This window comes from Diadema setosum, chromosome 21, assembly GCF_964275005.1.
Source record: "Diadema setosum chromosome 21, eeDiaSeto1, whole genome shotgun sequence".
NCBI lineage: Eukaryota > Metazoa > Echinodermata > Echinoidea > Diadematoida > Diadematidae > Diadema > Diadema setosum.
The window spans coordinates 8,203,846-8,216,414 of NC_092705.1; the positions used below are offsets into that span (position 1 = coordinate 8,203,846).

At 41.3% G+C, this 12,569-nt stretch overlaps 1 protein-coding gene and 1 pseudogene across 1 annotated transcript in view; one reads left to right on the forward strand and one right to left on the reverse strand.

The window, feature by feature from the left end:
- Nucleotides 1–12,569, forward strand: part of LOC140244289 (glycerophosphodiester phosphodiesterase domain-containing protein 5-like) — a 71,766-nt gene that overhangs the window by 42,039 nt on the left and 17,158 nt on the right. Inside the window, exons 8-12 of the mRNA XM_072323935.1 lie at nucleotides 61–218; nucleotides 877–962; nucleotides 1,817–1,967; nucleotides 3,031–3,258; nucleotides 4,693–4,799. Coding sequence (XP_072180036.1) covers nucleotides 61–218; nucleotides 877–962; nucleotides 1,817–1,967; nucleotides 3,031–3,258; nucleotides 4,693–4,799 — 730 coding nt within the window. The remainder of the gene's footprint in view (nucleotides 1–60; nucleotides 219–876; nucleotides 963–1,816; nucleotides 1,968–3,030; nucleotides 3,259–4,692; nucleotides 4,800–12,569) is intronic.
- On the reverse strand, nucleotides 9,471–10,436 carry LOC140244288 (uncharacterized; annotated as a pseudogene).

Here is a 12,569-nt window from a genome sequence, read left to right on the forward strand (position 1 = left end):
CTCGCTTCTCGTAACGAAAGATAAGAAAAGTATTACTTCTTTCTCACTCCTCTCGCTCAGGTATTCCTATCCGCGAGGCGTCCATCTGGTACTTCCTGGTTTTGATTGGTCTCTACGTCACGCCCATCTTCATCAAATCACCGTGCATCATGACCCACCACCATCCCGCGGACAACCCGCCAAAGCCACTCCTCTTTGCACACAAGGGAGCTGAACAGGTATGGCGCTGTTTCCATACAAATTTCACAGCCTAATGCCTCAAGACAATCCTCTGTAACTTTTTTTTTTCTTCTACATGAGTATAACTTAGAACTCAGCAGGCCTATAACTTAAAGGGGTGTCATGAATTTCTGGTTAGAAAGTGCGTGCAAATTGAGGTTGTAGATTGTTCAACGTTGTTGCATTATGTGACGCGGGGGCATTGTATCAAGCGTTTTGTCAACGATTTTCACTGACATATTTGCTTTCAGCCAATCAGATGCAAGGATATCGGTAGCTGGAAACATTTTGTCCCTACCTGACCATTTTCAATAAAATGAAGAGTTCCATTGAAAAATGATGGATTGGGCACTTTTGGAAGCTAAGCTCTTCAAATGCTGCCCTAAGAACCGTGTCAAAAATATCAGAGACGTATGGTTTCTTATGTACGAAATATAATAGATTCATGCATCACCAATTTTATGTAATTGTGAAATAAACGAAATAAAAATATTTTAAGTTGATTGAAGCGAAAACATTTTGTCGAGTACAAAAATTTACTCTTCCTGCAATAAATGCCATCTTGACAAAAGTGCGCCTGATAAACGACATATAAGGCATGGTTTGTTATCCTCCTCCTCACAAAAAGAATTTGTTGCCATTTCTTTTTTCCCACAGATTTCACCGGAAAATACCAACATTTCTTTCCTCTTTGCACTGGACGAGTTCGACGCTCACGGAATCGAATCGGACGTTCGGATTAGGTACATGTGCTGCATATGAATTCTTCATCAATTCAAAGGTCCTTTTACCTTTGGGAACAGTGACTTAAAAAGTTTTCAAGATATGACATATGCATATGTGTAGGTCTGTTGTACCACAAATCATCCTATCATCGCGATAAAGCCAAAATATAAGGGGATGTCTGTATTTTTCTCAATAAACCGTAACTTTAGACGGTTTAGTCTGGAAACATTTTTATCATAACTATTATTCACATTTTGTATCTTTAACAAGTCACTTAACATTAATTTTACCTATTCAAATTTTTACAGTGGTTGTTTCTATCCCTAACTCACATTTTAGAACTATTTTAAAGCACTAATGCTGGGTTTTTGTTTCATCTGCAAATGGTCTTTAAGTTAAGAGTTAAAGTGTACTTAGATCTTCTCTCAATTAATGCCCTTGGTGCAGGGACATATCTACACCTCACGTGGACAAAATGTAGCACTGTGTGAGGCATTGTTTTGTAACCATCGTAGTGATAATGTTGTATACATACAATTTTCTTTTTAATTATTTTGCGTGATATAGAATCATTGTAAAAAAAAAATTTTTTTATATACAACTGAATAGGCGAACCCAGCAAAATTATCAATTATTCAGGAAAATGAAGTTACGCAAAGAGCTATTTCTAACTAGGTTTTCTTACGTATCCTGAATTGAAAGTGGTGAAATGCTGATTGCGTATAGAGTGAATGAAAAGGGGGAGGGGGTGGGGCTAACGGAGATACTTTATGTCACAAATGCATTATCCTGGGTAAAGTGGGAGGGCTAAATCCTATAATATTATGGAGAAAACGTGACATGTTGTGCACTGCGCATGCTCTGCTTTCAGCTTTGACGGCGTCCCGTACGTATTTCACGACGACAACCTCCTCCGGACCACCAACGTGAAGGAGGTTTTCCCCGAGCGTGCGGGCGAGCACGCCGACACCTTCACGATAGAACAGCTACTCGAACTAGACGCAGGCTCCTGGTTCGCCAAAGTAAGGATCCTCGTATAATTGCATGGTACCAGTATTTTTGTCAGTACTGCTGGCTCATTCACTTAATTTTGTGTGCACTGTAGGACACAGGAAAGGTTTCGCCTGTTGACTTCCACCGATTTTCTCGTAATCGCTTAGAAAGTAAGATTAGTGGCGTGATGAACACATTTTTTTTTTCTGTCATAAGCAAATCACCATTGTGAAGTAAAGAAAACCAAAGCCCAAGTATAATTGTGGATTGAGTGCAAGCAGCGATATTAGCTGAACACATTCGTGGAAGTTTGAGGAAAATCGGATAATCGTATCAAAAGTTATGAATTTTTAAAGTTTCGTTGCCGATATCGCTGAATAAGGAGACTACTACACTTCATGATTATTATCATTATCATTACTATTACTACATTGTCAGCAACAAGTCAATGGAGTGTGTATATTTTTCATGAAAAAAAAAGAAGAAATATTGTGGAATTCTCACGTTTCCTGTATATTGTTGTCCATAATGACGTCATGAAATTTTGATTTTGTCAGTATGATAAGTGACTAGAGATGGGAAATATTCTTTGATGATATCTTGTCTGAGTATGTGAATGACAAAAGGCCTTAAACATCGTTGAAAACAATAAACGAGATGTAAAGATTTGAAACATATGTAAATACAGTGCACTCCCGTTTATATAACGAAGACCTCCCGACCGATGGTTTTCTTTCCTTATATCGAAATTTCGTTGTAACCCAACAGTATAGTGTATAAAGATATACAGATTATTTTTTTTATTTGTTTGTTTATTTATTTATTTATTTATTTATCTATTTATTTATTTATTTATTTATTTATTTATTTATTTTCATTTGATGCCTTCTTTTTATAAGTAGGGTAGTCCCGTTTAAGCCGCAAGGTCTGCTTTCCTCTTCATATATGGACTGCAACATGACGATATGATAAATTTGGGAACTCAATTTCGATTTCGCTGTAACGAGAATTTCGTTATATCCGTGTCCGTTATAACGGGAATGCAGTGGACACAGCATAATTTTGTGGTCTGTTTTTATACGCATCCCCCAGAGAAACCCTTTCCTGAATGCCTGGTTCCTCTCCTCCGAGGAGAAGGAGGAGTTTAGCCGCCAGAGGATTCTGACCATGGTGGAGATGTTCGACATCGTGCTCAGCCGTGAGAAGGCGCTCCTCTTCGACGTCAGGCCGCCCCCTAGCGACCACCCCTATGCGGACATGTGGGTCAACAGGACTGTTGACATCATCATGACCGACATCGGGCTGGACGCCAGCGAATTTGTGAGTTTCACGGGAAAACGAGTTGCATTTTTTTTTTATTGTTTTATTACCATTATCATTTATTAAAATGGTTTATCTGGAAAACTTACAGAATCGTGTAACCCAAAGGCTAAGAATGATACGTTGCAATCACACATTAATACCTCCAAACTTGTGTGTGTGTGTGTGTGTGTGTGTGTGTGTGTGTGTGTGTGTGCCCGCCTACGTAGATTTATTTGTGGAGTAGAGAACAGTAGGTATAAACGTCCAGAAGGAGAAAATATCTGGGGTACAAAAATTCAATAGGAAAACAAAACAAAACAATGCAGCTCCCCAAAGATGAAAAAAAAAAAAAGAATCAACGATTGCAGATTTGTGTGATGGTGTGTGTAGGTCTATGTGGACGGATGGGACGGGGGTGGGGATCGGGGAGTTTGGAATAGCCAAGAGTAATTGCAGTATATTGTCACAAAACAGTGTTTAATTTCCTTTTTTTTCATTGTGAAAGAAAAAAAAATGGACGCCCCAGAGAGCCTAATCCAGCATTCTGCTAAAAGGCGGACCGCTCACATACATTTTGTCGTTTGTGACTATAAATATGTTTTCCGAAGGTTAAAGGAAATCCTCCAATATTTCCGCACAGGACCAGAATCAGGTCAAATTCCAGGCCCGTAGATCGCGGGGATGGTGATACAGTATTATGCTTATAGGTTCAGAAGCTCAAACTGCACTCAATCTATTGTCGCCCCGAGTGACGATTGAATCGCGCCACCTATGGTTGGAGATAGAGAGTGTTTGTTTATGTGCTTCCATGCTGGCACCACACCCAGGGCAATCATGTCTTATGATTTATGATGATGATGACGATGATGACGACAATGACGATGAGATAAAGAGTGTTTGTTTATGTGCTTCCATGCTGGCACCATACCTAGGGCAATCATGTCTTATGATTTATGATGATGATGATGATGATGATGACGACGATGATGACGATGAGATAGAGAGTGTTTGTTTATGTGCTTCCATGCTGGCACCACACCCAGGGCAATCATATCTTATGATTTATGATGATGATGACGATGATGACGATGGTGATGATGGTGATGGTGATGATGATGGTGATGGTGAAGAAGAAGAAGAAGAAGAAGATGATGATGATGATAATCATCACTAATATTATGCCAACGTTGCCATTGGTGCACAGATGGTTGAAGAACGATGAATTTATAGCCCATGTTAATGTTTCTTCATATGCTTCTCAAGGTGCATGACGTCATGAAATGCTTACTTGAATTACTAGTTCCCCTGATTAGAGCACTGTCGACATGCTACAATGCATGTCGAACTGCCTTTCCTTTGGTGAAATGAATATAAAATGCAACAATGTTCAGGGGTCTGCAGCAATAACCCTCTTCTTTACTGTAGATACCATTTTGATTTCCCTATGAATAGGATTTCTGGCCAGCACCTAATGGACCTCATTATGTCTTCTTCATTAAGCTGTTTGATAATCGGACGATATCCAACGTTTACAACGACATCAGCTTTGAGTCTGTCAGGTAAGTACAGCAAAACATTAGTACCACATGGTGTAGTATATCTAATTTTATTGACATAATGACTCATTCCTCTCATATTATTATGTATAATGAACATTGTAATTCATGTATATCAATGTCTGACACTAACTTTTTTCTTTTAGTGGCCCGTTTGTTTTTGGTGGTTCCAACAATGAAATTTGGTGGCCCCAAGCCCCCTCCCCCCCCCCAATAAAGAAAATCATAAAAATGAAATTGTTTATAACACAATATTCAAACTATACAATACACCGTTAAATTTATGTGAAAATGGCTGATATATTAGACATTCAAATGCCTCTTACTATACTAAGTTCACTACACATAAGGCATAGAATTTTCCATGACATAGTGCAGGTATTCATGAAATGATTATATATTTAACATAAAAGGGCATAATTACTTCTACATTATTGGAAAGATACAAATCCGACTAGAGAGACACACACCCACACTAAAGTTTGACTATAATAATATAGACTGAGAATGTTTGTAAAACGCCTAACTACTGCGCTCATTTTTCATGCTAGTATGTAAACGATCATTAACGTAGTGACGTCTCACCATGGAGGCATATTGTGAAAAGAATGACGTGAAGAAAAAAAAATAATGATGAAAGCAGTTACAATACCCCTTTGAGTACCTTACTGCTCTTCCAAGAGCAGGTGTGAAAGCGAGAAAGAAAGAAAAGAGAGGGAGGTAGGGGAGAGAGAGGGAAAGAGGGGATAATATTTAAGTCGATGTTTTCCTCGAAAGATACAAATATTTGGATCTGTTTGGATCGTGAGACAGGAAAGACTTTAAGAGGGCGACTAGCTACTAAAGAATGAGCGACTTACTAGCCTCCGCCTCCTATTCGTATGCTGCGAATACGTACGGTCCTCAAGGACGAGTGGCGCAAAGCCCAGTACATGCTTTTGAATGAAGAAGTTGCTAATTGGGAGTTCAATTAGATTTGACCTTACATAGATGCGTAGTTGCAAACATGCATCCGTCCCACCCATTTTTCTCCAGCTTTCAAAAACCATACATACAGAAGGCTTTGTCCTTGTTTACGTAAAACTGAACTGTACAGCAAATAACCTGTATAATGAATATTCTTGAATACAATACCGTTGTAGAGGTGTATAACACGTAACACCACCGCGTGAGGTACATTTTTTTCCAAAGTGTCTAAGGAATATACTTGTATATTATGCTGTTGTTGTTTTTTTTAGCACCATGTGATAATGGAAGATTAAACGAGAACTTACCGTTTGAAGTTTAATATTAATTTTATGAGTAATTGGAGGGTGAGATTACGTCATATATGAGATCCCGCTAGTGCGCGCGCCACTCAATATTAGAAGCAAGAATGTGACCACTGATGTAGGAAGATAACGAGAGATTAAGTTACCGTTTGAAATTGAGGGAGGGTGAGGTGGGACGTAATCTCACCCTCCAATTACTCATAAAATTAATATTAAACTTCAAACGGTAAGTTCTCGTTTAATCTTCCATTTTATATCGTAATTTCGTGAGAGATTACGTCATATATGAGATTTCGAAGCCAGTGGTTACATTCTCGAGGCAACCCCCCCGAAAAGGGGTAGGGAGCATACCTTAGATAGAGGTTCCATTGCCATTCTCATTCAGGCTGAATGCTGCATAGATATTGTGTCTCCAAGAGTTCACAAGTTCAGGCAGTTCAAGACATGTCTGCTCAAATCTTAGGGCTTCACAGTCTATTTTTTGATAATTGTTTCTACAAAATTTTTCTCAGCAGGACAGGGCTTGTTGTAGTACTTGCGAAAGGTTATTTCGTTGGCCCAACCGGCTTGCGCAAGTATCTTAGATACTGGGAAATTTCCTTTATTGGCTGCGGAGGTAGACGCTGCCCGAGTAGAATGCGCCTTGTAGATCCCTGTATCAATACCCGCAGCCTCCAAAACCTCCTTAATCCAGCGAGCGATTGTTTGAGAGGATACCCTGTGAAACGGTTTCTTGTAGCTAACAAAAAGGTACCGCTCACTAGCTCTGATCCTGTGGGTCCTTCTGATGTATTCCTGCAAGTACCTGACCACACAAAGTCTCCTGTCTGGTGGGTATGCCTGGAGCTTGACACTGTGTGAGTAATTTCCAGGCTTGCTCTGTTTTAGGAGATCATGAAGGTGAAAGGTGGCTGCATTCTCTCTTAACACCATATCATCCAAGCTTAGGTAGTGTAATGATTGAATCCTTTGTGCTGAGATTAATGCAATAATCACACACAATTTAAGCGTCAATTTTTTTCAGGTCCAATACGTGCGCTGGGGACCAAGAACGAAGAAAATTGAAAACAAGGTTAACGTCCCACGTTTCCATGTATCTAGGCTTGGGTGGGCGTAGCTGAAAAACTCCCTTCATAAACCTCTGGATAAAGGGATGGTTTCCAACTGGAAACATAGTATCTCGAAGTATCACAAATGAAGATAGAGCACTCCGTGCTAAGTTTATGACACTGTAACCTGCCCCTTTTTCGAAGAAAATGTCACTCAGGAATTCCAGGACAGCTTGAACATCTGAATACAATTAGTTGCTGCATTTCTTGTCACAAAATGCTTTCCATTTGTTTATGTACACTGCATACTGTTTTTAGTCCCTTTTCTCCAAGAAGAGGCCATTACAGCAATTATCCGTGCGTTCAATCCCGCATCTCTGAAGGGGTTGCACAGAACCTGCAAGCAAGAAGATCAATCTGAGTGTGAAGTGGGTGAGGAGTGTTAGAAACTGGCAATGTTAGTAAGGATTCACTCCTATGAATAACAAGTGGTTCCTCATTCATCATCCTGTTTAGGAGAGGAAACCATGGCTGGCTTGGCCATTTTGGGACTACTAGTATCCCAGCTGCATTATCAGATTTGATTTTTTGAATGCACTTAGCAACTAAGCAGAAAGGAGGAAATGCATAAAAGTACCACTTTCCCCAATCGAGAGTAAAGGCATCAACAGCCTTGGCATGTGGGTCGGGCAGCCATGTGACATAGTTCTCTACCTGCTTGTTAAGTCTGGAGGCAAATAGGTCTATTTCTGGTGTCCCAAAACGTGAGGTTATTTCTTGGAAAACTGTGCGGTCAAGCATCCAGTCTGTGCGGTCATTGAATATTCTAGACATGCGGTCTGCCTCCACATTCAGCTTTCCTGGCAAGTGTGCTGCTGTGACCCAAATTTTATGAGTTTCGCACCACTGCCAAATCTCTCGGGCTGCCCGATCACAGTCAAGGGATTTAATGCCTCCCATGTTATTAATGTACGCAACAGCAGTACTGTTATCTAGCCGTAACAAGACATGAATGTTTTGTGAATTAGAACAGAAGGACTTGAGTCCCATGCCAGCAGCCAGGGTCTCCAGATAATTAATCTTATTCTCCCTGGCTTTTTGCAGTTCGTCTTCATTCCATCTACCCCCTGTATGGGTGGTATGATCAGATGCCCCCCAGCCTTTGCCACTGGCATCCGTGCACAATTCGAGCATAGGTTTAGGGTGTCGTAAGGGTGAGAAAGCAGACTGCACATTGTCTATCCACCATTGCAGCTCTTCTTTTGCTTCCAAAGATAGGCTCATTTTTCTGTCAAAATGCCCCTTATTCATTTTGAGTGCTTTGATTTTGTCCCTTTCTAAGGCCCTGTAATAGAGCTGTCCATACTGGACTGCGGGAAATGATGCTACCATTTTCCCGATAATTCTAGCAACCTGCCTGACACTGGGGTTTGCTATTTGCATAAGTTCAGTGCACAAGGACTGTATTTCCTCTGATTTGTTATCAGGCAGTCGAATTGTCATGGTCTGAGTGTTGAGAATGAAACCAAGAAATTGTATTTCTTGAGTGGGGCATAGTACTGATTTATCTGGGTGCACCAAGAACCCAAGTTGTGCAAGGATGCTAGTGGTTTCCAAAACCGTTTGCAAAGTTTGATTCTCACTTTCTCCAATAATGAGGATATCGTCAAGGTATCCAATTACTACATGCCCTTGCTCTCTCAGTAATGTGAATGCAGGTTTCAGTAGTTTAGTGAACAACCTTGGCGCCGTGCTCAGGCCATTAGGCAGTACTTTGAATTGCCAAAGTTGATTTTTCCAGGAGAACTTTAAGAACTTCCTGTGTGCTGGGTGCACAGGTACTGTATAGTACGCGTCCCGAAGGTCGACTGAAGCTAAGAAACTATTTTCTGAAATGAGTTCAATAGCAGTATGGATATTTTCCATCTTAAAATGCTGGTACTGGAGATATTTGTTGAGATCAGACAGGTCTAGGATAACGCGTGTACCCCCATCTTTTTTAGGCCGTGTAAAAATATTAGACACGTATTCTCCAGTTTCCTTCTGGCACTGTTCAATTACTCCCTTGTCACGGAGTTTAGAAATTTCAAGATCAATATCAGCCTCTTCGGCTTTATCACATCGAAAAATGTAAGGGGGTTTAGTTCTAGATGGTGCACCCATCTCTTTACTGAATTCAAGCCTGTAACCACTTACAGCATTTAGCACATGTGGGTCTGAAGTAATTTTGCGCCACTTTGGGAAGAATTGCTTCAGTCGACCTCCTACCACAGGTTCTACATTATCATGATGACATAGCTTTGCATGATCACTAGAAAAGGATGTTATATTTACCTCGTCAGTTGAACTGGAGGTTATCGTGCTCTCTTCATCCCTGAGCCTTGCTTGCTGCCGCAGTGCGGTTGGTGCTGGCTGGGATGTGTGAAGGTGTGGGGAGCTGGCGGCTTCCCCCTCCCCTTGGGGCGCTGGCCTAAAAAAGCATGGCTGGTAGCTCCAGTTCACGGTCCTTTTGCACCTGTAGGCCTAGTCACATCACTTGTGCTTGCACGAGATGTAGTCCAGCCCGCGTCGCGGTACTGTTGGGGCAAATTCGAGCTTCCTGATGTAATCTTGCTCCTGCCCTTGCCATATGCACTCCTGCCATAGTCATATGGGCTGAAACGCTGCTTTTTGTACTGTCTGCTATGCTCACTCCTGAGGACACCCTCAGTTGCTTTTTGTTCATCTCTAATGTCTTTCATTTGCTTTCCCAGGTCGTCACCGAAAAGGAATTTGGAGACCGGTGTAGAGGGCTTGCAGAGATGTTGGAATTGATAACCAATGTCTGGTTTCATGAATTCCTTACGTAAGGAATTTAGCTCAAAGTTCGCACTGCACAGAAGTGCTAGTGCATCTTGCTGCTGTTCAGTAATATTCTGTGCCGACACTGTATGTATGTAGGCATTGATGCCTCTCGTGAGATTCTTTTGGAGTCTCTGAAATTTGAGGTCTCGTGTCTTTGAAAAGGCAGGTAGCCCATTCCAGATTCTTTGGTTGACTTTCGGCACATCCACCAGCTCACAGTTGCTGGGAATGGGGTATTTAGTGATCGTTTCATCTACCACTTTGGGCTCAAGCTGGTGGGTCAGAAGGTAGGCTGTAGACTTAGCAATTTCTGGGTCAATGGGGGGACCAACTTCCTCAGCCACAGCAAATTTGGCTGCAATGTTTGGAACTTTTTCCACTACAGGAGGGGGAACTTCGCCTTCTTCAATATCAAATTTGTCATCCTGACAACGATCCCCTTGACCTGGTTGGATAATCACTGAGTTTTCATCCATATCTCGGCCCAAAAATGGTGCCGCATATTCATCATCATAATGGCAGTCAGTATCTGCCGAGTCTGAAGGGGAGTATTCAGAACGAGTCCTGATACTCTTTCCATTGCCACCGCCTTCACGGGCTGGTGTCTGCTTTGCCGACTGTGCCTCCACAAATTGAACAACCACAGCTAATTGGCCTTCAAGCTTGCCGAGTCTATCCTCCAAAGTTGAAACTTTAGAAGCCAGTTTGGCAGGTGGTTTCACTGTTTTGTTTGCACCGGTACTACCACTAGGGTTAGCACTGCTTGTAGTTGCAGTAGTACTATTACTAGTACCTACCTTGCCGGCTCTAGTAGGCGTTTTACCTTTGGCTGTCGCAGTTTTCTGCTTGCACTCTTGTGCGTGTTGGTCTCCGCGACCCCCGCCGGTGGCTGCCGGGGACGCAGCTGCTGTCAGCAGCGGTGGTGCGGCTGCGCCGCCCACGTTTGGAACGTTGGTTGAAGACATAAATACCGTTGTTGTTCAGCTGAAGAATGATCGTTAAAACCATAAAAAAAAACCTGGCAAAACCTCCCGTTGAGGTAACTTTAGCTATTATGTCAAACCAACTCGAACGAAACTTGAATTTTCAAGTGCAATTCCGGCGAATTTTCCGATGCACAGAGATTCGCGTGTAAGCAAGATGGCGGCGACTAACGAATTGAGTGGCGCGCGCACTAGCGGGATCTCATATATGACGTAATCTCTCACGAAATTACGATATAAAATAAGTCGTCGTGTAGACAATATGTACGCGTGTATAGAGTGATGAAAGCATTTTTGCTGCCAAACCCCAGAGTTTCGAATGTCCCTTTCATGGCGTATACGAAGTGTGAAAACTATAGTAATAACCGTATTGCATATTATCATTCTCTGTTGCTATGTTCAGAGCGCGTATGAAATTATTTTGTGAACTTTGACCACCGAGCGGCAAACAGCAAATTCGAACCTCACGGAGAGGTCTTTGATTTACAACCCTGTTTTGTACAGTGTGTCGGACAGTGTTTAGAGAATACCCACATTAGCGTACGTCGGCAACTTTTATGTACTATAGAAGCATCTACATGATTGTATGAAGAACCGCAGACATTAATGTATAACTTGAAATAATATATTATCTGGCCCGTCATCAAAAAGCATGGTCTGCAAGATGTTTGCATCGCTTTCCATGATTTCTTTTGTTTCTGTTTTCAAATCCTCATACTCACAATCTTTCCAATTGCATCATAATTTTTTGTTCCACTTTGCTTCCACAAGATAACCAGGTAGACTGAAAACCGGGCGCCAGACAAGAAGTTTTTGGAAAATTACCTTTGAAGATTTTGATGAGATGTCAAGCGTGTATAGCAGTTATGTATTTTAACAAAGAAGGGCGACTTTAATTATTCACAAAGAAATTTATCTCTTAAAAATGGTCAAGTCTCATAATTTCAAAAGTTGTTATACACAACGATGGTCAGAGCTTTTGTAGAATGTTTGAAGAATAATGAAATGCCTGTTTTCAGCCAAATCAATATATTTTGCAGTTTCATTGACTGTAATGTCTTCGACATTATGAGGGCATTCAGTTATCACTGATGGCTCACCCCTGTGGAGAGAATTTGGTATATGGAAATAGCTTTCAATTACAACGAATCTTGGAGATTTTTTTTTTTAATTCTTTGGACACACAATTCCACCAGACATTCAGCACAAACGTTCTTACCAAGAGTGCATGAGGAAGCAGCAATCAAGAAGACTTTTTTTCCCTACCAATATCTTGTGCCTTTCAAGGTCATTTCGGAGCGTAGCGCGGACTTAATAACGTTATGGAAGAGAAAGGCAGAGAGCGTATTATGTATTACCAAAACGGAACATTTCCGCATGCAGACGACAATGTCGAGTCGTAATATATCGTCATGTTACAGACTTATCATAAACAAGGAAGCTAGCAATGACGTCAACTTTGCTGCTTTAAGGAGAAAATCATTAAGAAATTTAGAGGCAAATGCAGCGAAATTTTCCAATGATACAAAATATCCTCCGCTCCTTCGATGTGCTCTCTGCGCCTTGAATGCATAAAAGACCCGCTGACAATGGATGGAAAACCTTGTGACACCGGATACATCAAAG